The sequence below is a fragment of the Delphinapterus leucas genome, chromosome 1 (genome assembly GCF_059928025.1).
Source record: "Delphinapterus leucas isolate spDelLeu-1000000601 "Yukka" chromosome 1, BTC_Dleu_Yukka2, whole genome shotgun sequence".
Lineage (NCBI taxonomy): Eukaryota > Metazoa > Chordata > Mammalia > Artiodactyla > Monodontidae > Delphinapterus > Delphinapterus leucas.
The window spans coordinates 158168051-158195897 of NC_143129.1; the positions used below are offsets into that span (position 1 = coordinate 158168051).

General features: G+C 44.1%; 1 protein-coding gene across 5 annotated transcripts; it reads right to left on the reverse strand.

Moving 5' to 3' along the window:
* Positions 1–41: 41 nt before the first annotated feature.
* CAP1 (cyclase associated actin cytoskeleton regulatory protein 1) lies at positions 42–25436 on the reverse strand. 5 transcript variants are annotated; one of them, XM_022575370.2, is made up of 13 exons: positions 25314–25436; positions 12684–12805; positions 11954–12057; positions 10198–10275; positions 8314–8457; positions 8127–8212; positions 6109–6214; positions 4747–4924; positions 2843–3027; positions 2538–2661; positions 2297–2379; positions 1842–1985; positions 42–1206 (listed from the first exon to the last, which is right to left on the reverse strand). In XM_022575370.2, exons 2-13 carry the CDS (start codon positions 12793–12795, stop codon positions 1123–1125), a joined length of 1428 nt encoding a protein of 475 aa, XP_022431078.1. In that variant the 5' UTR covers positions 12796–12805; positions 25314–25436; the 3' UTR covers positions 42–1122. The 5 variants fall into 5 exon arrangements, with proteins under 5 accessions (XP_022431078.1, XP_022431080.1, XP_089751577.1 ...); XM_022575372.3 differs by having other exon boundaries at positions 12684–12808; positions 25314–25377; XM_089895451.1 differs by having other exon boundaries at positions 25332–25350.
* Positions 25437–27847: the final 2411 nt, after the last annotated feature.

A 27847-nucleotide genomic window follows, 5' to 3' on the forward strand; every position in this document is an offset into this window, starting at 1 on the left:
CTTACATCTCTGTACAGCAAATATCATACATAAATACTAAGCAAGTTTGGTATTAATTTTATTCTATTTTCTGTATAACTTTAAGTACATAAAGGTTCATTTCCGCAGGCCTCAGGAAATGGGTAGAAATCACAGGACAATCTCTCTTCCCACCAAAAAAAGTTGCATATTTTGGTAAAGTGTTTGTCCTAGAGGAAAAACTGAAATTTACATTAGCAATGCTGTGCAAGATTTTTACACAAGACCTAAAACCAGCCTGCAATGGAGATTTTAGTCCTCTGTTCAGGTGCCCTGACAGAAGCCAAAAGCTGTTGAGCATGACAGGGCAAGGAAGCAATGAAGACGGATGATGGGCACCCAGCATGGAAGGAGGAAGGGAAGCCAGATTCCTGGGAATGGTGTGGTTTTCCTTTTTTTTTCTCTCTTTTTAAGTCGTCTCTGTAGGAAGGTGCTGGGCAGGGGCCCCAGAGAGAGGAAGGGTCCAAGACTCCTTTAGCTGGCCTGGGTGCAGGGCACCACCACAGCAGCTAACACAGGACAACCTACTATCTCAGGTTCGGGCAGATGCAGGATGGAATGCAGAAGAAAAGGAATGCTTACAGGAAATCATTTTGCTTGGAATGCTAGATGGCCAAGCTTCAGCCTTTGGTCCCGTACAAACCCTTGCCTCACTTGTCAATAGTGAAAATTAGTTTAAGTTAGAAGAACCAACTAGGATCACACCAGCTTCTGCTACCTTCACGCTCATTGTTAGAAAAAGATTAACTTGTGTGAACATTGTGATCTGTTAATTCCTGGGGACTGCTTTATCCTTCCCCAAATAACCCCAAAGGCTGAAAGCTAAAACACACCTGTCCTGATGTGCAGTTCCTGAAGAATGGACTGGCTGTATGGTTGAGCTGATACGGAAAAGCTGCACCTTCCTGCAGAAGATCAAAGACCTGCTATCCCACCCCAAATCTCAGCCTGAGGTATATTTCAGTGAAGGCAGGTAGCTGTGCTTCTCAAAGCAGAGAAGCAGTTTAAGAGCAGAAAGGTAGAGGAAATCTAAAAAAGAACCGTCTTGATACAGATTTATCCCACGGTGTGAGGGAGAGGGCAAAGAACCCAGTGGCACTTCGCTTATCCAGCAATTTCTGTCACTGTGGTGACCAACTTCCGCCCATTCCATATGGTCTTGAACTGCTCAGGGACTGGGAACTCATTCTGCAAATAAAGAAACAACAGGTTTAAGCCCAAGCTAGGCAATACCCTGGGGTTAATTAAATCTTAACTTTCTCCCAATGCTTGCTCGCACTAAACTCTGAGAGCAAGTAGGATGTAATGAGAGAGAAGCTGAATCCACCTGAGAAAGCAAGGCCATGGAACTGGCAGCGCACTAGCAGCGCCACATCTTCTAGACCACCTCCCCCACCGCTGACAGTGAAGCAGCAGCGCAGTGTAGGAACGAGAACAAAGGCTCCAAAGCTAGACAGATGTAGGTTTGAGCCTGTTTCTTACTGTTCACTGATCAGTGACCTTGCAGACTGTTAAACCTACGAGGCGTAGATGGGAATGTGTATGGCTTCATGGCACCAGCTCAATAGGGTGCTGTGATTCAATCCCATTCCTTTTTGACTACCCTGAGCATCTCCTCTGCCTAAGAAAGGCAGAAACCACACTCCTTTGGGGGTCTACTTCGTGGGACTACCTCATGTGTCTGTGCCTGAGGTGTGCACTGCTGGGCTGCACCCACTTGGTGCAGAGTGTCCATCAGCTGCGCTGGAAGACTTCTCCTCCAACGCAAGTCTTCAGCCCCTTCTGATTTCAGACCATACTACTAAAGAGATCAAGGAACTTACGAAGTCATCGCCTTCTGTAGGAATGAGGACATTCATCTCAGAAGATTTGGCACTGACTATCTCACAATCCAGTGAATTCTTGCTCAGGTAAACGTGGCAGCCATCTGTTTTGTTGATGGAAATGGTTGGCACTTTACCCATTACCTGCAGGGGAAACCAAGAGCATTGAGTCCCAGCAGCCAGCAGAACAAGTTAGCTGTGGGAAAAGCTTTCACTGTTTCACGGGATTACATGAAAAACTCACAGGTGTACAAGACACTGGATACTAGGGGCGGGTGAGAATGGGTACTGGAAAGAGCTCATGATAAGGGCCAACTCTTCCTGCCACATCCAAAGCAGCTCAGCTTACAGACTCTGTAGAGTCAGATTCCCACCACAGCAACATCTGTGGGTCGGCTGTGTCTCTTTCAATTAATTCCTCAGGGACTAAAGGAAGGAGCCAAGTATCAAGTTACCTGAACTTTGACATCCCTACTATTGATTATCTCCACAATGCCCACCACGTCATCGAACACCAGACCGAGTTTCTTACAGTTATCTAGGAGAAGAAAGGGAGCGGGTCAACAGTATAACTTTAAAGGAAAGTACTCGATTTAAGAATTAAGAATTTAAGAATCTCTAGAAATAGGGTAGGTATGGTTCCAGCCCTCTCAAGCTCTAGGACAGAGCCTGCCTAGGTCAACAACAAGAACTCACCTACTGTAATGGAGTTAATTTTGCCCTTGATTTGCAATGTTGAGTTGACACACTTGAATATGTAAGCCACCTGTTTCAGCTCTGTGTCATCTACCACCAGGTTGGAGACATTCTCCTGATTTTCCTGTTAAAGAGATACCCCTTTTAGGAATCTCATCATTAAGCACGTGCCACCCCAAAACACAGACTATGCCAAACTTTCATTCTTGCAATCTAAGCCAGAACCCTGTACTCATTTGGCTGTGCTCCGTTTAATCGCTTTGTCCCCACTCCTTGTTCCCCCAGTCCTGGCATTTTTAACTCACCACTCTCCACTTCTTGCCCTCCAGTTCAAGTAGAGCTGGCTCCTTCTTTGTGACTGGTTTGGGGGAAGGACTGACTCCTGGTTTAGATGCAGAGAATGGTTTGGGGCCACTTCGTACTGGAGCACTCTGAGCCTTCAAGGCAGGGTTCTTGTGAGTCTTCAAGTCATCAGATACATGTTTCAGGGCTGTAAGAACAACAGCTGCCTTGTTCCTGTCCTTCATACCAGGGCTTTGGGCTGAGGCAATAACCAACTTCTGCTATCAGAAGTTAAACTGATCCTTAAGAAAAAATTCAAAGCCCCAAACCAGAGCCTTTGAGATGTTCTCTCACACACAGCTTTGGAGAAGCACTTTTATAATTTTTCTTCTACCCCAAGATTAAATTATAAAGTTCCACTAAAAAAAAAAAAAAAAAGTGGAATGTGTGTGTATGGGGGGATGGGTATGTAAAAAGATCTAGAAAGACATACTAAGTATCAGTATATACTCACAAAATACGTACGTAGTTTTTAAAGCAACAGAGGAAGAAAAAGTAGTATGTGATAATAAAGAAAATTTGGTAAAGGGAAAAAAACCCTCACAGCTAACCTACGACCTTCAATCAGTGTTAGCATTTGAAACTCCCCTTCCAATAATTTTTCTATTCAGTTGTTTTTTATTTAGATATAAGCATGCACACTGTTAAGAAATTTGGTTTAACCAATTAACACAATAAAAATTTTCTCAAGTTAACCTATAGTTTCTAACAATATCTTTTTTGGGGGCTTCCCTGGTGGCGCAGTGGTTAAGAATCCGCCTGCCAATGCAGGGGACATGGTTTCGAGCCCTGGTCCAGGAAGATCCCACATGCCGCGGAGCAACTAAGCCCATGAGCCACAACTACTGAGTCTGCACTCTAGAGCCCGTGAGCCACAACTACTGAGCCCACATGCCACAACTACTGAAGCCCACGCGTCTAGAGCCCGTGCTCCGCAACAAGAGAAGCCACCGCAATGAGAAGCCTGTGCACCGCAACGAAGAGTAGCCCCCACTTGCCCCAACTAGAGAAAGCCTGAGTGCAGCGACGAAGACTCAACACAGCCAAAAATAAGTAAATAAATATATTTAATAAATAAATAAAAATCTTTTTTTTTAAGGAAAAACATTCGATAATCACCCTCAACAGGCTGACACGTGCCTTGCTTGTGGACACGGCCCAATCTATATAACCAATACTGGCGTTTCAGCTCCACCACTCCTAAACACTGCATGGTTCACTGCAGAAAAAGATTTAATGGCTGCATAGTACTGCGTCAAGAGGAACATACCACAGTTAACCATTTCTCTTACAGTGGGATATACAGGTTGTTACACCATTTTTAGCTACTGTGAACAACAATGTATAAAAGTTGTTCTTCCAGTGTTTTTATAGGTAGATTCCTAGGAGACTGCTATATAATTTAGACTTCCACCTACTGTGTATAAGGGTGTCTACTTTCTCTACACCAACATCAGGTCATTCTTACGCAAATTTTCCATATGACTAACATACACCCTCTGAGGACGTGAACCACCCCCTCCAAGATGACCTCCTGAAGAGACCGCATGGTAACTGGGAAAAAGCTCTGGGGAAAACGGCCAGCACCATGTCTTGGCACCACAGGGTAGGTACTCTGTATATGCCCCTTAATATTAAATCACTTTCCTCTGGGGAGAGAGATTCCCCCAACTATAATGAGCCATTGTCAATTTCCATTTGAGCCAGCTCTGCTATCCCTTTAGGCAACCTGAAGGAATGTGACACCCCAAATGAATCTCCCATATACAAACCACGGTTCTGGTTTACAGACTGTCAGGTCTCTAGTTGGTAAGTTCTTGCCAAAACAACTTATTCACCAACTCTTCTTGCCAAAGCATTCACTTACCATGTGTGATGCTCTCCCCCTGATTAATCTGTGCAAACAGTGCTGAGCGTGAAGCAGACTCATCTGAGCCTGAACTGGTGGGGGCTGGAGGGGGAGGTGGGCCTGGTGGGGGGGGAGGAGGACCCGATCCAGCGGAGGGTCCCGATGGCAATCCACTCAGTTCTTTTGCCACAGGCCCCTGGAACAGTAAGTGCAGGTAACACAGTCAGCGTCTCTTCCCCTCTGCACCATCCCCAATAGGGCCCTGCATGTGTCCAAGATACATGGGGTACCCACTGTGGCCCGTGATGCAATGATTAATGCTCCCTACCCACACCCAACTTGGCTTTATTCCTTCTCACCCTTTCCCAAGGATCCAACTCAACTCCGTTTTTCAACCTTCACATTTTTCCATTGGCCTCTACCTAATTCCAGCTCTGAACCTATAGTTCTAAATACTTACTTAGTGTGTCACTGGTACCTCAGACTCACAAAGTCCAAGACTGATTTCACCATCACACCCATGTCTCTATTTCAGTGAGAGATATTATCATCCAAGCTTGACCATTCAATCTTCTTTGAGTCTTCCAACCCCCTCAATCTCATTAAATCAGTTTATTACCTTGGTTATATCTCATTCTTTTTTGTACCAGCCCCTAGCACCATGAGCACTTCCATAGTCTGAGCATAAGCCCTTACCCCTAACCTATATACTAAGACTCTTTTAAGGACAAATAGGATCATTATCACTCTCTTGCTCAAATACCTCTGATAGTTACTTATCACCTATTATAAAGTCTAAAAGTCTCAACTACCTTCCTTTCCAGCCTTTCCTCCTAAATATGTGACTCTCTCTCCTTATTGAAGCCAGATGACCAATCTCTACACTTACTCTGCATTTACTCTGTTTAAGCTTTGCTGTTTACTAGTATTCCCATTTCTCCCACTTCTGTCCTATACCTGAAAAGTCTGAGTATACCTCTTCAAAGTACAGTCTCTCCCAGTGAGAATCATTCTTCTCTTCTTCATACTCTGTAGCGTGTACCTTTATTATAGCACTTAGCTTGGTGATTTGAAGTGGGGTTTCATATCTGTATTTTTAAGCTTCTTGAGGGTTGGCACAGTGTAACTCATTCATCTATCTCTCCTTCCAGCCCAATCATTGTCCCTGACCCATGTTTACTGACGCTGAATAGAACTGACTATTCCTTCTCTGACCCTTGCTTTCTTTACTCTTTTTCCCCTTTCCTTCTCTCCTTTTTCTTTCTACCCTCCACTGTGAAGACTAACATTCCTTCTTAGGCCTTGGTAGTGCTAAAGTCTAAGAAACCTGCAGATTCTGGAGGTTTCCTGGAGCGATGAAGGGAGGGGAGGAGCACTCACCGTTTTGCTCCAGGCCAGGCCAGTGGCATGGAACTCCTTAATGTAAGCCTGCAGCTCTGTCCATATACTCAAGTAAGCTTTGACCCAGTCCACATGCTTCTTATCCCTGGGAGAATTAAAGAAGAACTCATCACAGGCAGTCAGGGTACATTACAATAGTGATTCCAGGTCCCCTCCTATCTGTGAACTCACATCCTCTTGCCTGTGGCGTTTTTTAGGCTCTGCTCAACGGCGTAACTGAGCTTTCCTTCTTTTTTTGAACCTATTCTCTTACCCTAATTAGACCAAAGTCCATATGGATAGGGACTCCAGATTATATCTTTCTATCTCTTACAGCAGTATTCCTCAAACATTTTTTAAAAGTAGCAAAACCACTATTTCAAAGTAGACCTTAGGCAGAACCTAATATACAAAACTGATAAAAGCAAACATTCCGTGCATGAAGCCATGGTAGAGAGGTCTCTCGAGCATCACTGTGGATCTCTAGGACTCCAAGAAACTCAAGTGCCTTATAGCATAATGCCTTATGTCAAAAGTATGCCCTCCTCCTAAGAAATTAAAAATAAAAACTTCTGTTAGGAGGAAATAATCAGTATTAAATTACAGAAACAGCACTGCACTATAGTTCAAGTCTCCTCTCTCTCTCTAATTTAAAAAAAAAGTTAAAAAAATTTTTTTGGCTGCGTTTGGGTCTTCATTGCTGTGCGTGGGCTATCTCTAGTAGTGGCGAGTGGGAGGCTACTCTTCGTTGCGGTGCGTGGGCTTCTCATTGCGGTGGCTTCTCTTGTTGAAGACTGCCAGCTCTAGGCCCGTGGGCTTCAGTAGTTGTGGCACGCGGGCTCAGTAGTTGTGGCTCGCGGGCTCTAGAGCACAGGCTCAGTAGTTGTGGCGCACGGGCTTAGCTGCTCTGCGGCATGTGGGATCTTCCCCAACCAGGGATCAAACCTGTGTCCCCTGCATTGGCAGGTGGATTCTTAACCACTGCGCCACCAGGGAAGTCCTCCTCTCTTCTTATACATTATTAGCTGGAAGAGTTTATGATTGTTTAGCATAAAGCCTAATTTCCTCAACTGTAAATTGCAGAGTATACGGTGGAGTATAATGAAAACATTGTGATGCTTAATCCCAGGTTACTGGAAGGACCAAGGAGCGGCCTGGTGTTCTGGGACATTTTTCACCCACATGAAGGCTTATTCCTTCACAGATGTTGGATAACTGATGATGGACGGAAGAAAGGAAGGGTTTGGAGAGTTATGCAGCCAAGTAATAGCTGCCTGCAGTCACTCCAGCTCAAAACCAGCAATGGAGAAGTAGACACTGGTGGCCACGTGTGGTTGGACGTACAATGACTCCCCTTGTGCAATACCTGCAGTGGTCAGGCAGCCTTCATCTCACTTTACCTGACCACGTGAATAGTCAGGGTAATTTTCTAGTAAATCTTACTGAATCTTTTGCAACTGGGCCAGTTAGAAGTTTTCAACAAAGGAACAAAATCTTGACCACACAGGCAAATAAAAGGGCATTAGACCATTTTACCTCCTAAACCTGGAAGGGTAAGGATGAGAAGACTCAAAAGTCCTCTACAGGGCTTCCCTGGTGGCGCAGTGGTTGAAAGTCCGCCTGCCGACGCAGGGGACATGGGTTCGTGCCCCGGTCCGGGAAGATCCCACATGCTGCGGAGTGGCTGGGCCCGTGAGCCATGGCCGCTGGGCCTGCGCGTCCGGAGCCTATGCTCCGCAACGGGAGAGGCCACAACAGCGAGAGGCCCGCGTACCGCAAAAAAAAAAAAAAAAGTCCTCTACAAACCCTGGAGAAAAAGCAGAAGAGGAAACAGAAACACTTCCTGCTTGCAAATACAGCTTCTATGAGCCAATATCTATCAAACTTTCCAAAAAGCAGCCCTGAGATAAGAGAACCAACACAGCAGCCAAAGGCAGTCTTAACTTAACACAAAGCACTACTCCAGCAGGTAACCAGCTGGGTTTGTGCTTTACCCCTTGAAGACAGGCTGGACTTACACATCTTTGTACTCCTTGAGAACTCGGTTTGTATAAAACATGGCAGCATCATTCATTTCCTTCACATAGGGACCAGGCTTGGGAGCCTAGAAAAAGAGAAGCTGTCAGTGACTTGGGGCCTCTCCAGCCATATCACCTTGCCTCTTTCAATCTGTCACTTCCCTCCCATGGAAGCTGTGCCGCTCACCATAGCCACCCAGCCCAGGGCCTGGATACTTTCGCTGACACCTGACAGGTGATTGAACAACTTGCTGCCTCTGTTCTTCTCCCGAAAGGTTATCACTTCTTGGATCTGCTCGGAGATGGGTGCCAACAAATCGGAAAGCTTATTCTAGAAAAAGATGCAAGAAAAGACTGAGGTTAGTGTATTTTTATAGAAGCCTTTATGTTGCTCAACTCTGATCCTCAAGGTAAGAATTCTTCACGAACTAAACCAAGCATGCAAATAAACTCTGTACTTATCTTGCAAAGATTCACACGGCTACAATACTGCTCATCATCTCACTCTCCTTAGACAGCTCTAACTACCCAGGCTGGATTTTGTGGTTCTTCATGATCAGGACCCATACTCCAGCTGTACCACAAAATTCTACCATTTCTGCCACTTGCCTCTTTTCTGTCCCACTAACAGCAGACACTAGTTCATTTCTGGGCTCCTCCCTTTCCATCTATCCGTGTGCTCCTCTACGTCATGAGGGACAGCACTCCACCAACCACACCGGCCTCCTACAGCATCTATCGTCAGCATAACCAATTCTGGCACCTTATCACACACCAGCACAATTTATTAACGGACCCATGTAAACATGCTTTTCTTTGTCATTGATTCTTCAAAGACAAGGGCTTTGTCTTAGCCCTCTTTTATAATCCGTATAGCCCTCAACACGCTGCTAGCCATAGAGCAGCTGCTGAGAAGAGATCTGTTGAATCAAATGCAATTAGAGGGCTTGGCACTTGAGCAGACCGCTTAGCAAAATGGACGAATCTTGTGTTTCTGTGTTTTCATCCTTCATCCGAAGCCTGGTTTCCTGAACATCTCATTTCTCAGATCTTAGCATGAGAACAGTCTAAAGCAGGAGTCGGCAAACTTTCTGTAAAGAGCCAGACTGTAAACATTTCTGGCTTTGCAGGCCATACGGTCTCTGTTGCTATTTTTCAACTCTGCCGTTGTAGTGCACAAAGCAGCAACAGACAATACTTAAAAGAATGGACATGGCTGTGTTCCAACAAAAACTTCATTTAAAATAGGTGTCAGGCCAGATTTGGCCTGCAGACTACAGTCTGCCAATCCTCGATCTAAAGCAAGGGAAAGATAATAATGTCTCAGCTGCCTGATTTGTTGTGGAAAGTGTGGGCTTGGAAAAAAGGTTTAGACAAAATGCTTTAACTATTCAAGACAGATTAAAAATTAGAGTCTAACATATTTAACATTATCTTATGCTATTTTTACTTTATTTAGGCATGCCAAGGGTTCACAGGTTTTAATACAGCATTAGTAGGAAGACTTATTTTATTAGCCTTCTGCCTAGGAAAGCCAAATGCAAAAAGAAGAAATGAAACAAAACTAAAATGTTTGGCTCTGAGAAAAATCTAAATTTTCTCTAATTTATTTTCATACGTGTGGCAGCATAAAATCTTGAGGTAGGAATAAAGTTAAAGAGAGATGCCTAACCACTGAAGCGTGAGGGGAGAAGCAGTACTTTAGGAGTTTTAGGATCTCCCCAGCAGCCTTACTAAGCCCACCCATAGTGGAGCAAGAGAACCACTCTCTAGGTCCCAAAGGGCATAAGGGACAGTATGATGAATTTGGGCTAAGAATGTCTATTGAGAGAAGCAGCAAAGTCCCAGGGATAACTACAGTCCTAAGTAAAATGATAGAAAAAAAGCCATTAGAGCCCAATAAATATATACTCAATGGCACATTCCCACAGTGGCGCTTAAAATCTGACTCTCCCTCTGGGACTTGGTGTGAACATAACGAGCCTAGTAGGTCTATCTTAGCATGTTGTGATAGCTTAGCAGAAAGCTCTCAACCTGTCCTGTGCATCAAACCAACTAGTAATGAACTTACGCCTGCTGGCTGCTGGCATTGAGAGGCTGTAACCAAGAGCGCTCGCTCCAACTTCAGACCCGTGTGGACCATCTCCGCCTGAAAAGGAGAGGAAAGGAGAAGAATCAGCTATCAATGACACTTTACAACTGGAGAGGTCCTGGTAAGAATAACCTGAAACCTCCACTTGCATGTACTCTGGTAGCAACCCAGGCACTTCATGTTGATTTCTTCAAGTACTCCTGATTCTTGGGACTGATGGCAGACTAATATATCATTATTCCTGCTGGAACTAATCAGGGATATAATCCAGAGTTGGAAATGAAGATAATTGGGGCTAGCTTTCGATGAAGTCAAGTCAGCAACTGACCATGCAGTGCGATATGAAGTGCAGTGAAAATCCCTCTTACCTCTCATCACCTCCCCCGCCCTCCCAAATCTGTTCTCAAGAACTAGAGGTAAGAGTTAAAGCAAAAACCTAAATTTATGCCTCAAATTCTCAAGGTATTTACTCCTTTGTGTTAAAGCTATTTTTCAAATGTTGGACCATGACCTATCACAAGTAATTAAATCAACTTTGTGACCCCATAACCTGCACTTTATTAAGTGAAGGAGAATAGAACAATGAGTGCAATACATCAACTGGAAATTATTTCCAAAAAAAAAAAAGTGCAACACAAGTAGCATAATGTGAAACTTATATCTTAGCTACAAAATGCATTTCTTTCTTTCTTTTTCTTTCTTTTTTTGGCTGTGCTGTGCGGCATGCGGGATCTTAGTTCCCCAACCAGGTATCGAACTCATGCCCCCTGCAGTGGAAGTGCAGTGTCTTAACCACTGGACCACCAGGGAAGTCCCACAAATATGTATTTCTTACTGAAGGTCATGACCAAGAGTTTAAGAAACATGAGGCTATAAGCACTACAAATACAAAAATTCAAATTGAAGTCATATATTTTTTCGGGATTTGTATTTTTAAAATATAAAAGTAAAAAAAAATATATATAAGTGATACGTTTTAAAACCTTTTCAAATGTGACCTACTGTATAAAGTAAAAATGCAAGTCCCACACTCCTATCTAAGTCCCAGTCCCACTCTCTAGAGTTAACACCATTGCTAACAGATGGTATATAAGAGGCTCCAAATAGCTCTTCCAAAGATCAAGCAACCAGTTTTGCTGACGGGTCAGGAAGATCCTAAACATGGTTCTTGCTGACAAAGGATCACTTAGAAGACTAGCAGGAGGATTCTGGGTCTCAGAGAGAGAGACAGAGTAGGGGCGGGGGTGACAACGTGGGTAGCAGCACATGAAGGGAGGTTGGTGGAGAGGCACCTGTCATTGCCTACTTCACATTCGTACTGTGGGCTAAGTATGAAAATAACTCACATTAGCATAGCTTTAGCATAAGTACCATGCTTAGTTTTATAAATGCTAAGTCATGATGATGACTCCTTTGAATAAGCCACCCCAGGCTTGGTTATATAACACACTGGGATCAGACTGGTAGCATGTTCTCACTACAAAGATGAACCAAGCCACATTTTATGCACGAAGCAAACTATCTGTATAAAAGAAGCCCATGCGGAATATGTGATAAAAGCAGGGAGCCTGGAAAAACCTGAGGAAATGTTCCAGTGCGTGGACTGAGTTCCTCAGTGCAGGTAAGAAGAGAAGGAGCCAGGAGCCTCTCAAGGGGCTCTTCAACCAAGAATGAGTAGGATCTGAAGAAAGCCACCAGTCCTTAAAAGAGGGAAAAAGGGGCCAAACCTCCTTACATGCTTCTGCACATCTCCCCCAATCTCTTTACTGATCTTGAGGTACTCTGCCACAGGACCGGCCAAGAGTGAGTCAAATGCTTGCACATATGGAGTCGTTCCTGCTGAAGACAGACACACCACGAAGAACTGGTCATACATCAGAAAGAGGATTTGTTAAAGGCACTTCCATATGAAAGCAGAGAGTCAAGGTAACACAGTAAACAGAAGGCTGGAGCATGAGTCAGGAGCCTGTGTTCTAGCTCCAGAACCACCATTAACTTCTTGTGCGACCCTGGCTAAGTCCCCTTTTCTTGCTGAGCTTAATTTTCTTTACCAATAGAATGAAAATAAACAAAATGATCCCCCTCAAGGTTCCTTTTAGCTCTAACATTCTGATTCAACTGGGCATGTGCAAAATGGCCAATTTGCCAATTGTCTGGAGAGAGGAAATTTAGTATCACTTGTCATTTGACTTATACTGGAGTCATTTTGCTAAAGAAAGAACAGGAAATATCACACAAGCAGGAAGTTCTCATGTTAAAATAACTTAACCACAGGCCTCCCTGCACAAGTCACTTCCTCCCTTATCTGTTCACAGCAATAACGAATTATAGGCAATGAACTTTCTAGATTAAACGTTTTAGGGAGTTAGCTCCAAAGGAAGGAATATACTGTGACAGAAGAATTTCCAGGCAGGACACCAAGTATTCACCACTCAAGGTATTCTGCTGGCTTGTATGCTGCTTACCTTTTGCAGCACTGTCTGCATACCCACAGTGCATGTCAGAGGCCTGGGAGACTGCCTCCAGGCGGCCCACTGCTCTCTCCAACCTTTCTACCAGATTTTGCATGTCAGCCATAATGTAGCACCTGCTGAAACAGATCAAATGTCATTTGTTGTTTTAATATTACATAGAACCTAGGGAGGAAAGAAAAAAAGAATACCCTGGGAGTGAAGAGGATGCCAATTCTGAGGAACAGAATCATTTTACAGTAAAATAAGATGGAAGATAGTCTAGCATATTTGCAAAATCACAGAGACTTCATTAAGCAAAAGAACTACCCAGGAAACAGTGTTAACTGAAAGCAAATGCTTACTCATTCAAATACTTACTGAATATTTACTATATCACCAAATAAATATTTGTGTAAGAATTTAGAATTTACAAAGTACAGTCTCATATATTATCTCAGTTTAAGCCTCTCAACAACTATTTAAGAATGGAAAGATAATTACTATATTCTCAGAGATAGGAAACAATTTCAGTGAAGTTAAATGACTTGCCTATAGTCTCACAGTTAGCTGGTAGGGAAGCCAGTCCTCAAATTCAAGCCTTATGGCTCTAAGTTTTGTGTTTTTTCCTACAACATCCTGCTGCCTACATATGGAATGCCCAAAACCAGGATGAATAGGGTATTTATCCTGCCCCCAATAACTTACAGTCTAATAGAGAAGACTTTACATGTGCACTAACAACTGTAAAACAAATAGAAAAAAAAAATTAAGGTGACATAAGTTGCAGAGAGAATAACACAGGATTTCAGAGAGGGGAAGAATATATCAGCTGGAAGGATCAGATAAGGCTATTATGGCAAAGCTTCCAATTGAGCCGGCCTCAAATGAGGGTGGGTAGGATCTGGATATGCAGCAGGGAAGGAGAACAGACACACCCAGAGAGCTTGTTACAGATCTTTCACAAGTACCAACTTATCTGAACTAGCCTCATTCAATGTCTAATATCCTAAAGAAAGTAAGCTCCAAAAGAGAAGGGACTTTCTCTGGTTTGTTTCCTAAACAAGTTTATCCTCTACCATCTAGACCACTACCTGGCAGGTAGAAGGTGTTCAATAAATATTTTAGAAGTTAATGAACCTGAAGTATAGTATCCCAGAACTCCAGAGACAAGGGTTCTGAAAGTTACCCACAAATATACATAAATGAGTGTTAGTGTTATCAATATACATCGACATAAAGAGCTTTAGATTATAGGTGATCTCATAAAAACCAGTCAGTGTAATCACAAAGACTTGACTTGGAGAGATGCCATTTCAAAGCGTTAATTTATTCAGGCAACTGAAGCCGAATGAACTCAACTCCCTTGAAGCCACCTAAAATGACCACAGCAATTATAATTCCCTCAAAGACAGCTACATGACAGAATATCTCATTTAACACACATTGTCTCCCCTGTGGAAGAGAGAAGCAACTCAAAAGATAAACTAAGGAAGACAATATCATCCCTGTCCATTCTTTTCCGTGTACAGGATCTGATCTCTCAGAGCCCGGTGATTTGCCAGAGAATGTTGTTTAAAAAAGAATCAAGGAAAAAAATAAGAATGCGAACCAAATAAACCTTTCCATTCGCCGGCCTGAAGAGGTACCAGAAGCCTCCAAATCTGTACTCTACTCAAAATGGAACAGACTATGGAGCAGACTAGAAGTATCCAATATACTCTCCCTTATGTTATGGCACAATCACCCAAATATCCAAACTGCTGCCCTGTTCATTCTGGATACTATCCAGGGACAGACACATATAATCCACCACACTCTGTAAATCCCAGGGGAAAAGGCAGTGACTGCAATAAACTCCCAAGCTACCTTGCATTAATAAATACCACCCATTCTGTTATAAAACATGTTCCTTCGGACATAATGGATACTATAAGTTCCGGCCAGTGTGAACATGATAACACAGTACAAGCATCTCTAAAGGCTGCCAGGGTTCGTGAATACTTACCAATCTGAAAAGCTTAATAATACAGCTTCATGGATTTTGGTTCCTTCTTTTCCATCTTTTACTTGTACTTTAAGCTTTCAATGCTAAACAAGCTATGGTTCTGCTGTTTAACTTAAGCAGAATGAGAGAAGACAAAACAGCTATCATTATAGCTAATCTCATTCCACCACTAATCAAATATAGGAAAACAGTTCCTAGTTTTTTGTTTTTGGTGGGGGTGGAGTGAAATTTGAGATGTTATGGGAAAGAATGTCTAGAACTGAAGGACCAAAAGTCTTATTCTTTATGTATGCATATTCGTTCTTTAGGTGGTCATGTCCACTCCAAAGCTGTCAACTACCATTATCGCGTTACTATCCAGCCCACTTGCTGAGTGATACCACCACAACCACCTATAGACTAACAACTCCCAGAGCAGTGTATCCAGCTCAGGCCATCCTTCTGGGATTCAGAATTCCACCTAGACATCTCTACCTGGATGTCCCAAAGGACATCTGAAATGTCCAAAACAGAACTCATCATTTTCCCTAGCACTGCTCCCCCAGACTCACTGTCTCAGTAATCCAGCACTACCAGCAATCAAGATAGTAACCTGGAAACTGTTAAGCAGTACAGTATAGTGGTTAAGATTGCTGTTCTTGGGGCTTCCCTGGTGGCGCAGTGGTTGAGAGTCCGCCTGCCGATGCAGGGGACACGGTTCGTGCCCCGGACTGGGGGAATCCCACATGCCGCGGAGCGGCTGGGCCCGTGAGCCACAGCTGCTGGGCCTGCGTGTCCGGAGCCTGTGCTCCGCAACGGGAGAGGCCACAGTGAGAGGCCCGCGTACCGCAAAAAAAAAAAAAAAAAAAAAAAAAAAGAGTGTTCTTTAAAGAAGTCAGAGAGACTGGGAGTTTGAATAGTGGTACTCACTGGCTCTGTGTCTCAGTGTTACCAAACTTTCTCAACCTCAGCTTCCTTATTTGTAAAACAGGGACAACAACAATATAAAATCCAAAGGGCTATAGTGAGAATAAATGAGGAAATACATGTGGAAGTGACTGGCTCGCTCAGTCCTAAAAAATGGTTAGGATTCCATAAACATTAACTAAATGATCTCCTTACTAATCTCATCAGTCATCAAAATCCATAGGCTCTATCTTGCATATCAAAAATAGATGCCCCTGTCTTCACCCTGATTGATAAAAATTCGGTCATCATGACTTTGCCTAGATTACTGCAATAACCTCTTCACTAGTCTCCTCTAATTCCAGTTACAAACCCTCTTTATCCATTCTCATTATTATCACAGTGATTCAGAGTAAAGTCCAAGCAAAGGTTTTCATAATCTGGCCCTGCTTTATTTCCTACTACTCTGCCAGTTTTATCTCCTGCCACACCTTTCCTCAACATTCTACAGCAACCCAGAACTACCTGCATTTTCCAGAAAAAGTTATGCTTTCTCTCACTTTTGAGCCTTTACAGTGCTATCCACTCTGCTTGGTTGCTTTCCCTTCCCAACCTGTTCCTTTTCTCATAACTCCTACTGCCTTTTTCAGATTCAGCTAAGGTGTCACCTCCTCTAGGAAGCTTTTCCAGTTTGGTATGTTTTCCCTTCTCAATCTGCCCCCTCTCCAGAATTCCTACTGTCCATTCAGTCTCAGCCAAGGTATGACCTCCCCAAGAAGCATTTCCAATATGTGCTCCCACATATCATTGTGTACTCATCTCTACCACACTTTAACACACTGGTTTAAAATCATTTAATAGTCAACAGGCAATCAGTCACCCTACAAAAGAGACCATGTCTTGCCTTTGTAATTCCAGTACTATAAACATGGTATGCACTATAAATACAATAGGTTAATAAAGGTCCTTGGGAAAAATAAATACATAAGTGCCTTTACCCCCTCTCCCCTCAACGCAAGTCTGGTTATCTCCTCTCTGTGTCAAATCTGGGGAGAAGTGTGTGTGTAGGGGGGGGTTCCTTTCTTTAAAAAAAAAAACACATTTTTTTTTGCCTGTTTGTAGGCTCTAGCAAACATTCCCATCTTTCAAATAAACGCTGCCTTCTTGGGCAGAAATTAAATTGATATAGAGATCTTCAAACCAAGTGCCATAAGGCAGATAACCTTGTTTATTAGATGATATAATATTAATTAAAAACAGAACTCCCTTAGAGTTGTAGGTGCTTTATATCATCAAACTGCTGCTTCTTTTGAAACTTAAAATAATTCTGTGACATATATTATAAAGATACTGATCCCCATCTTTAGAATGAAGAAACTGACAGAAGTTAAAAAGCCTGCTAGGTATCAAACAACCGGTGGGAGAGAACCTAGCCTTGAGCACAAATTTTCTGAGGCTCTTTTAAGCAATTAAGTGACTAACAGGTTCATCACAGCATGCAGCCCCAGCTGTTTGCTAAGCACAGCACTGTGGGTTCAAGGTCTCTTTATGGTGTCTTTAGGCACATTATTAGCAGCTTTCAATTCCTCTGCTCTCAGTTTCCTCTATGGAGGCCAATATTTTTTCACATTCAGTAGACGACACATGTTTGGAAAGCAAATATTTAAAATAAGGTTTTTCCCAAGAATACAGAATTGCCAGAGCAGAAAACTATAGCTCTGCCTAATCTTGCTCCCTGCCATTTCTGACTGACAGTAGCCAAGAACTATATGTAAGCCTCTGTAAATGAAGGTACAGATTCCCAACTATTTAAGCATTCATCATAAAAGCTTCAGAAGGAGAGGCAGTCCTAATTACCCAAGTCTAAATAAAACTTGGATTCAGGAGACCAAGGTTTAAGTCCCAATTCTGCCACGTATTAACTGTGTAAGTTTAGGATAGTCATTTAATGGACCCTCACCTAGCACACAGAGATGTAAGGATCAAAGGAGTTGGTTTTATAGATGAGTAGTTACTTTGGGAGCCTTAAAATGCAGTTCAAATGTAAAATGTTATTGCTGCATACCATGTAATAGAATACAGGCTCCAGAAACATGGCAATTTATCCATTCTCCCCACCCCTGCTCCCCCAGCTGCCCCCACCCCCAAAATCTGCAGCACCTAGAACAACCTGGCACACAGAAGACACTCATAACATGAAAGTCCTTAGCACTGTGACAGCTACTGAAGAAACAGAAGACCCGCGGTCTCTGCCCTCTAGAAGCTTTCATTCTTATTGGGAAGGGCAACGCAAATGAAATACCAATGGACTAAATACTGAAGACTATATTTTTTAAAGTTCTGTTAGAGATTAACTAATTTCATTTGGATTGGGAAAAGTTAAAGTTACCAGCTAATACAGTGGAGCTTTTTCTTTGCAGAATGTTGTATGGTCCTGAATTATATAGTATAAATGACTACATGCTTGGAGAAGAAATCAATGAGGACTAAAGGTAGTCTCAGGAGGTTTCAGGAGGGAAGTGGGGCATTTTGACAGAAAAAGTAAAAGAAAAAAGGGAAGACATTCCACAGCAATCAAAAGCAAAGAGAGACCAAGAAGGCTATGTACAGAAAGTGTGAGAAGGTGAGCCCACATAGTCTCATGGGAAATAAGCAAGCTGGGCTAGGTTATGGAGGGCACTGAAACCTGGGCAGTATTTGAATTTGATGTTGTGATAAATGTGAAGCCATTCAAGGGTTTTGAGAGAAGGAATAATATGATGAAAGCAAAATTTTTACAAGTACTGTCTGATAGCATGGGTTTTGGAGAAAAAAAAGGGAAGATATTAGGGTCTAGGTTAGGTTGAAAGCTGTTCAACTAGCTGCAAAACAAAAAAGTGGTACTGTAGGGCTTCCCTGGTGGCGCAGTGGTTGAGAGTCCGCCTGCCGATGCAGGGGACGCGGGTTCGTGCCCTGGTCCGGGAAGATCCCACATGCCGTGGAGCGGCTGGGCCTGTGAGCCATGGCCGCTGAGCCTGCGCATCCGGAGCCTGTGCTCCGCAGAGGGAGAGGCCGCAACGGTGAGAGGCCCGCGTACCGCAAAAAAAAAAAAAAAAAAAAAAAAGTGGTACTGTAAAAAATATTTTTGCTATCGCAAAGGAAAATAATAATCACTTTTAGGCCGCTAAGTGACCAGCACCTGAATTAACAGTAAAATAGTTTCTCTACGCTGAGGGAGTCTAGCAGGAGCAACAAGGCTACCTTCCACTGAATCACTGGCTCTCAGGATGAGGAGGGAGTCTAGAAAGCACCATCTGATGACAGAACAGACCTTTCAACATTCTCAGCAATTAGTCAGGTAGCCTCTATTCAAACACCTTCAGTGTGGAGAACCCAAGACTTCTGGAGGCAGCCCATTCCATTCACATAGCTCAAAGTATTTAAAAGTTCTTCCTTATATGGAGGCAAAACCAGTCTCTCTGCAACTTCCACCCACTGATCTTGGTTCTGCCCTTGGAGGTCACACAAAACAACTAAGCATTAAACACAGAACAAGTATTAACTGTGTGGTACTGACTACTCAGTTACAGTAGCTTTCAGAGAAGGGAGTCAAAGATGACTCCAGAGTTGCAAATCCAGGGGAGTAAGACAATGATGACACTATAGGAAAAAACAGGTTTCTGGCATGTTCTAGCTAAGGCAAGAAGATGAGGTCAGTTTTGGATACACAGTTTCAACAGAAGATGAAGCTTCCAAGTGGGAATGTCCAGTAAATAGTTAGAAATGAGCTTGGGGAAGAATCAAGGCGAGAGATCAATGTTTACAAAGTCATCAGCAAGGAAACGTCATAAAGTCATGAGACTGCATAGGCTTTTGGAGGAATATCATGCAGAGCGAAAAGAAACCAGGAGCTTGATTCTCCAGCAATTTCTTTTGTGGTCTGAAACCAAGCAAAATCAGAAATGGTCAGTGATTCCTGCCAAAGCTGCTTCATATTCTCATCATTCTAACAATTCAAGCAACCCAATTCCTTCTGCCTGTCATTCAGAAGTAAATGGAACCAGGTTACTCCTGCAGTTCTTGCCTCTTCTCACCAGGCAATTAAGGCAGTGGAATGAATTTCGACTCATAAGAAGTTGCTATGCTTAAAATGTTTTCTACTTTGTCAGGTAGTTGTTCCTCTAAGTCATACCCTTAAGTAAAATCGAAAAGAAAGCAACTACACAAGTCACCCTGTATGCTATGGTAGCCCAACTGATCTGCTTCAAAATGCTTCTGTTGGCCTTTGCTTTGTAATTCTGTTCCCTAGATGTTATCCTAAGAAAATAATACTAACGGGAAAACTGATAGGCATGAAGATGTTCAATGCTGTGTTAGCTTAGACTTCTAATTACAGGGGAAGAGCTAAATGCACTGTGGAAAAAGACCTGAAAAAGAACACAAAATTTACAGTATTTGTCACATTCGAGTGATGGGGTTTTAGACAATTTCCCCATTTTCCAAATTTTTTTTAACATAGTAATATAATTTCTTTATAATAGAAGACAACAAAACAAAACAGCTCCACTTGGATATCTCTCCTAAGCTACCACTAAACTATAAGGCATTAGTTAGTTCTGCTCCTAACAATATAGAAATTCTCATCACTAGACTCTAACATGCTACAGAGCAAAACCTACACATGCTAATAGGATACTTACAAGTTGGCTGATTTAACCCAGAAACCAAAGAACAGACACCACTTTGCCCCAGTAAGATGCCATCTAAATCTAACCCAAATCAGGAGCCACTGTTCTTCCCCAAGCATTTGGTTTCTCTGATGAAACCAATGACATCTAGTGCCTGAGTCACTGCCACCTGAGGTTTAGATTAAAACAGAAAGAAAGGCCTGTCTCCTGCAGAGGGAAAGAATTCTACCCAATATCAGCACTTGTCTCCTGACCATTAAACATGGTCCTCCATCTAAAATTCCAGGAGTGAGTAAAGCTAGTAATAGTGTACAAGCTGAAGTCAGACTTGAGAACTAGCTGTTTCAATGCTCTGGGGCAAATAGATAACTTTGTGTGGTCAAGGGCTCCCCTCTCTCTCACATTCAAGGAATATTACGAAGACTAACACCATAAAAGCATTCAGCAGGCATCTTTTATACTGTATAAGGAAAAACTGCATTGGTTGATTTCAACTGGTAGTTGCTGTAAACAGAACAGCATTTCCCATTCTCATGCATAAAGATAGATTCAAGGATGCCATTTGTCCCTAACCATGATTCAGCTACAGCTAGAGATACAAAAAGATCTGTGACTGCAAGTCTATAATTAACTTACGTGTAGGAATTTTAATGACCTCTGGAGGGAAAAAAAATAAAAAACAAAACAAAAAAGCAAGCTCACTTCTTCCATTAAACATTTCAACTATAACTACTTTCCAGTAGAATAGAAAAATTTGATACAACAGGTCTGGTAATACAAGGCAAACAAAGCTGCACTGTAGCTGAGGAGTATTTTTAGAGTTGATGGTTTTTATTAGGTTTACATGATGGTATATCAAGAACAAATAGTTTCATGGTGAATGCTAGAGCTGCATTAATTTAAGGTTGATGAAACTACAGTTGACCCTTGAACAACACGGGGATACGGGCGGGCACTGGCCCTCAGTGCAGTGGGAAATCCTCCAATAACTTTACAGCCAGCCCTCCATATCTGCCCGTACAAGTGGACCTGCGCAGTTCAAATCCATGTTGTTCAAGGGTCAACTGTATAACAATTTTATCAGTCAAAATAAATCTTGAGTAACAACATCATAAACTACATCCAATGTAAAATAAATGATAATCCCTATCCACTAAACCAAGCTGTCTAAATGCAGGCAAAGAAAACAGGAATTTATATAGCCCCAGTACAGGGGAAATATAAATCTGCTGACTTGCACTGTCAACTAACACCAACCTCATTTCTAGTGAGTGCCTAAACAATGGCCTTTCTCTATTAAGATCACATCCTCTGAGGGAAAAAAACACAAAAAGGCAAGTTCTTCAAGGCCCACCCAGAAATTCCTTGAATGAACAATAATTCTTGATGCCTCAGTGAAACCCATGATTTATTCCTTGCAAGGTACCCAGCGTTTATCATGTGCCATACACTGGGCTAACCACGGCCATGGAGCCTGCCCTCAGAGAACTGAGCTGGAGAGATAAGACACCGCACAATCAGAGCTATGATACTTTCTCATGCATTGTTCTCAATCAGGGGCAATTTTGTCCTCCAGGAGACATTTGGCAATGTCTGAAAACATTTTTGGTTGTCACAGTTGAGGGAGTGCCCCTGGCATCTAATGGGTAGAGGCCAGGGATACTGCTGAAATCCTACAATGCACAGGACAACCCCATGAAATGAAGAATCACCTGGCCCAAAATGTCAGTTATGCTGAGGCTGAGAAACCCTGTTCTAATGTAACAATGAGCAAAAGGTAGTGCAAGAGGTACAAATAAAATGGCTGATGTAATAGTTTAGGACTTTCTAAATTAGAATGTCACTCTGTACCACCCAACGAAAACTAAGATGAGGGTCTGACTGTGGAGAACTCTGTAAATTGGGCAATAGAGTTTAGACTTGATTCTTTGGGAAAATGAAGCCAGTGAAGGGTTAACAAGATGAAAATGGTTCTTTTTAAAAGAGTAGCCTGGGGCTTCCCTGGTGGCGCACTGGTTGAGAGTGTGCCTGCCGATGCAGGGGACATGGGTTCGTGCCCCGGTCCGGGAAGATCCCACATGCCGCGGAGCGGCTGGGCCCGTGGGCCATGGCCGCCGAGCCTGCGCGTCCGGAGCCTGTGCTCCACAACGGGAGAGGCCACAACAGTGAGAGGCCCGCGTACCACAAAAAAAAAAAAAAGAGTAGTCTGGTTATGGTAGAGAAGCTGAAGTACAGATATGAAAGCCAGTTTAGTAGAAGGTAAATAAAGAAACTGATGAGGACAAGTCAAAGGAATAATCACTAGGACTGGCTAAGATATAGCTTGAGGATCCTCAGATTTCAAATCTCAGGATTAAATTTCAAACCAGAGGGTTCAACTTTCAATGACACTGCATTTGCTTGTTTAAGTAAAATGAATCTTTGACTCACCATACTTCACAGAAAACTGAAAGGAGGAAGTCACTTTTTAAAGGCTCAGTCCATAGTTAAAAAAATAACTGCAACTAAACAAAGGTATATATAAGCAAGAAAAGGGGTGAAAAAAAATTCATCCTTCAGGTTGGAAACAAAACATTTTACAAACTAAACAGCTAACCTGCTCAAGGCAAAAATACACTCACTGAATCTTAACAATACCACCACTTTTGGTTTGCATGACAGGTTGTACTTGACAAAGTTCTTTCACAGTTACCATTTTATTTAAACTCCTCTGAAACATAAATTATGTCCATCTGATTGATGAAGTATTTCTGGGGAAGAAAAAGAGGGGGAAATTCCAACAGAAATTTCTTTATACTGGACAGCAGCAAGTCAAACAATTAGCAAAATGCCAACCACAGAATAAATCCAAATGCATTCATACAAGGCATCAAAACCCCTTCACAACCTGGCAGCACCTACCTTTTTTTCTGGTCTTATCTTCTCCTACAAACCCCAGGCTCCAGTACTTCCCTGAACAATATAAACCCTCTCCTGCCTCCACACCTTTCTCTTGCTCTTTCTTCTAGTTGAGATACCTTATTAGACATCTTTGCTTAGATGCGCTGCAAACACCTCAAACTAAATATGTCCAAAATTCATTTCCTTTCCATGTCACCTCTCCAACTTGACCCTCCTCTCACAGTACCTATATTGGTGAATGGTGCTACCCAGTTCCCTAAACCAGAAAACCAGACAATCATCCTAGGCTACTGCTATTTTTTCTTTTCGATAAACAATCAGCCTTCAACTCTACGGATTCCATCTTTTTAATATTGCTCAAATTCGATCCCTCCTCTCCTTCCCATTCTCATTGTCTTCATGGTTCAAGCCATGTTCAAGCTTCCAAACACTGGTCTACTTCTTCATTATGTTCCTTCCCCCTTGACAGGCTGAACTAAAACATCAATCTGACCACATCATGTTCCTACATAAGAGCCTGCAAAGCCTCCCCACAGCTTTCAGGGTAAGCTCCAAATTCCTTAGCATAGTTTACAAGGGCCTTCATATGTGATCCACCCCCACCCACTTCCTCCACTTCTCTGAGCATTACTGGAATTCCAGTCATGGTCTTTCACATGTCCAGATTCCATGTCCTTGCACTGGACCCTTTGGCTGGAAATCCCTTTTCCAGATTCACCATACGGCTAAACAAATCCTGCAGGACTTAGCCTCCCACTTCCTCCCTAAAGCCTGGAAAGCTGGCTCAGGTATTCCTCCTCTCAAGAGCCCTGTGCTCACACACCATGACACTGTAAGCCACCCCTGATTTACTTGTCTGCCTCCTCCTCCACTCCATAAGAACTACTTTATTCTTAGTCACCAGGGCTAGATGCCTCATTTAATATGTGCCTCACACATATCAAGGGCTCAATAAATGGCTGGTGAATGATTGATGTGCTGGGCTGCCCCGGTTTTCACTTGAACAGGGAACCCTATAAAGAGCTTCAACTGACAGTTCTGATGCTAACTTCTGCCTTAAGTTTCTCATGCTCTCTTCATTGAGTTCTTCATGCTTCGAAACTCATCTTAAACCCTGCTTCTGCAGAATGGATTTTCCTGAGCCCCTCATTACATACTGCCAAAGCACCTTGTTCTTCTTTCCTAACACTCATCACATTTATAATTATTTGTTAAATTCCCTGCCAACACTGTCAGCTCCGTGAGGGCAGGGTCTACCTTGTTTTGTTTCTGCCTTCCCTGGATGTGGCAGAGTGCCTAACAAAGAATAAACACAATTTGTTACACTGAATTTAATCCTGTGAGGTGAGCAGAGATCTCCACTTAAAAGATGACAAAAATGAGGCTCAAACAAGTTAAACAAAGCGCCTATGGCTACCGATGCTTGGCAGTGGGACCAGCCCAAACAAAACTGAGCCAACTGGTTTCACGTCCAGAAGTATGCAACACCTTCAACAAAGTTAACTTGGCTTTTCAGGATCAGAGCTATAGACTAGGAGACAGGGGAGGCTCTCTGATTGCAAACACAAAAACCCGATCCTCTCTTTTTAAAAAAACTGCCCAGGTGTGCCAAACAGGCTGCATTTTTAAAAAGTTCCACGCAGCGAGTAGCCTTTAACCTGCAACTGCCCGCGAGACGATACCTACTGGAAGACCACCCCAAGGTAGAGAGAGGTTCCTGGGAAATGAACGGGGGAAGGATATGGGGCTGGTAATCTAAGGAGCTGAGGTCTAGACTCCGACTGTTTCCGTCGCTTGCTGTAAGATCTTGGACCAGCCTCCTCTCTCCGGGGATCAATTTACCCATCCAAGCAATGGGGGCGAGACGAGGGATAGAGAAGATTCTAAGGTCTCGGAGGTTCCCTTCAGTCAGAGCACCTTAGGAATCAGGCCTCCGCTGAGGCTGATGGCCAGAACCGCGAAGTCCAGCGGAAGGGGCCTCCCCAGGAGAGCCGGGCTCAGTTGGTCACCGCGGCCCCACCTCAAGAGACCGCGCCCAGGATCCCGGGTCGGCCTGAGGGTCCCGGCGCCGGCCGCCTCAGGGGGGCTCACCGCATGCACCTAGGCCAGAAGGGTCATTAACAACGCCAGGGGCCAGTGGGCCGCGGAGGGGACCATAGTCCCTACCCCGCCGCGCACACTCACCTCAGAGATGTGCCTCACCTCGGGACTGCGATCAGCCGCTCTCCACTTCCGGCAAGAACCGCCCAGCAATCTTCGCGCGACCCACTTCCGTGCCCTCACTGGGCGCGGCACCCCCACCGGAAATGAACCGCCGGCCGAAACGCCGGCCCAGAGGAGGGACCGGGGAAGAAGTCTGGCAGCTCCGCTCTTGACTCCGCCCCCTACTCGCCACGCCGGGGAGAGAGAATCCCCACTAGCCTGGGAAAAGAGTCCCGCCCCCAAGGCGGGAGCGACGGGGGGCGTGCCTAAGGCTAGCCACGCCCTTCTATCAACGGCAGCTGCCGGAATCGCCCGGACCAATGAAGGGCCGAAATTACTGGCTAAGCTGCACCCCCGGAGAAGGAGGACAGATGAGTGGTTAATTCTCCTGTCAGTTTGGCCTCATTGGCAAAGGCCGGTTCCTTTTCACAGTAGTCGGGAAGGCGATCAACCTTTCAGTCCCTAATAGGGTCAAGCCGGAGGGTTCTCTGAGGGCGGGAATCACGGGCGGCCGTCTACTCTTCGAGGGGGATGAAGGCTAAGCTCCGCCACCCTCTGGGCGTTCAAACCTCAGTTTCCCCGTTTGTGACGTGGGGAGGCTATTGCTCTGGACAGTGTTTCGGGAGGACCTGCGGAGGCTGGGTGTGGGGAAGGGTCGGCGGGGGGGTCGGCGGGGGCGCTCGGGCCCAACCCCGCGTTTCTGGGCATGCCAGTCGCCGCCCCGCTAGCTCTGCCCCGGGCTGGGAAGGTGGAAGCTCGCCCCACTTCCTGTTTGTTCGGTGCGCTCTGTGACCATAGATGGTCAGGTCTGGGGCCGCGCGGAAGCCTCCGTCTGGCGGTTTGGGAGTCCTTCCTCTCCGCGCGCAGGGTGTTGTCCCCGAGAATAAGATGAGCGGGGGTGGGGGGGAAAGAAAAAGATGAGCGGAATTAGAAGGTATCCAGCTCCACTCGGCTAAAACCCGGCTTATGAGGCACCTTGCCCGGGCTGGGCGTGGCCAGCTGCCTGCCACTCAGACCGGGGGAGGTTCTGCACGGTGGCCGCGGCGCGCGGGGAAGACTTCTCTTCGGTGCTTCTTGGGTCTGGGGATCAGAGCTTTGTTCCCTCAAGGCTCACACTTTCCAACCAGTGATTATCCTCCTACAAAGATTTTATTTACAGAAAAAAGTGGCAAGTTCCCACCCCTTCAGTTGAACGGCTGTGACGGCTGCAAGCTTCAAGCTGAATGCAAGCGTTATATGCCAGAGTCACTCATTCAACAAATACAATTCTTACAATAACAGCTACCATTTACTGCGCGCTGAGTACATGCCAGGCCTGTGCTGAGTGCTTCAAGCGCATTTTCACTTTAATTCTAACGAACTCTCTGCGGTAGGTACCATTACGGCCTACAGTTTTAAAATGAGGTGGCTGAATTACTTGCCATGTTCATAAAGTGTCGGAATTTTGAAGGGGACACATCTATCTAACTAAATCCAAGAACTTAACCCCTATGATAGACCGAACTGGAATCATTTGCTGCAATTTGGAGGCAGCGATGCCCCTGGTGGGGAGACATCCTGGGTTCCAGTCATGGCTTAGGCGCTTACCAGGGGTCAGACTTGGGTCAGGTTACCTGACTTCTCTGAACCTGGGCCTCTTCTCAATTTTATGACTCCCAGAATATTTACAAGAAATTGACCACATGACAAAATATGGAACAAAAACTGCAGTACCTTTTAAATATTTACATTTAACAAAAACACTGTCTCTCACACATGCACACCAACTCGATTCAGACATAAAATTGAAAGGTTATATTTGAGTGATTCATGTGTGTGTAACCTAGGGCAAATAGCCTCCCTGGCCCTTAGCATAATCAGCTCTACACTTAGCCCTTCTAAATCTCTTTCCAGATTAGAGACAGGAAATACCAAAACCATACATGCATCCTAGGGAAGGGGAGAGAAAGTGGGAAAGAGGAAGGAGAAGGAAGAAAGTTTCCCCATGCATAAATTGGGGATAGTAATTCATGGGGTTGTAATGAGAAATAGAAGCAATGTTCACAATGCCTGCCCTTCAGGAACTTCTAATCTTTTAAGAAGTCTGAACACAGGTACTTGTAACTCCAATGGGAGGCAGTTTAAGAACAGTATCTGTGACTTTTTTTTTAAATAAATTTATTTTATTTATTTTATTTTTGGCTGCATTGGGTCTTCATTGCTGCCCGCGGGCTTTCTCTAGTTGCAGCAAGCAGGTGCTACTCTTTGTTGCGATGCGTGGGCTTCTCATTGCGGTGGCTTCTCTTGCGCAGTACGGGCTCTAGGCACGCAGGCTTCAGCAGTTGCAGCACGCGGGCTCAGTAGTTGTGGCTCACGGGCTCTAAAGTGCAGGCTCAGTAGTTGTGGCGCATGCGCTTAGTTGCTCCGTGGCATGTGGGATCTTCCCAGACCAGGGCTTGAACCCGTGTCCCCTGCATTGGCAGGCAGATTCTTAACCACTGCGCCACCAGGGAAGTCCATGACTTTTATTTATTCAT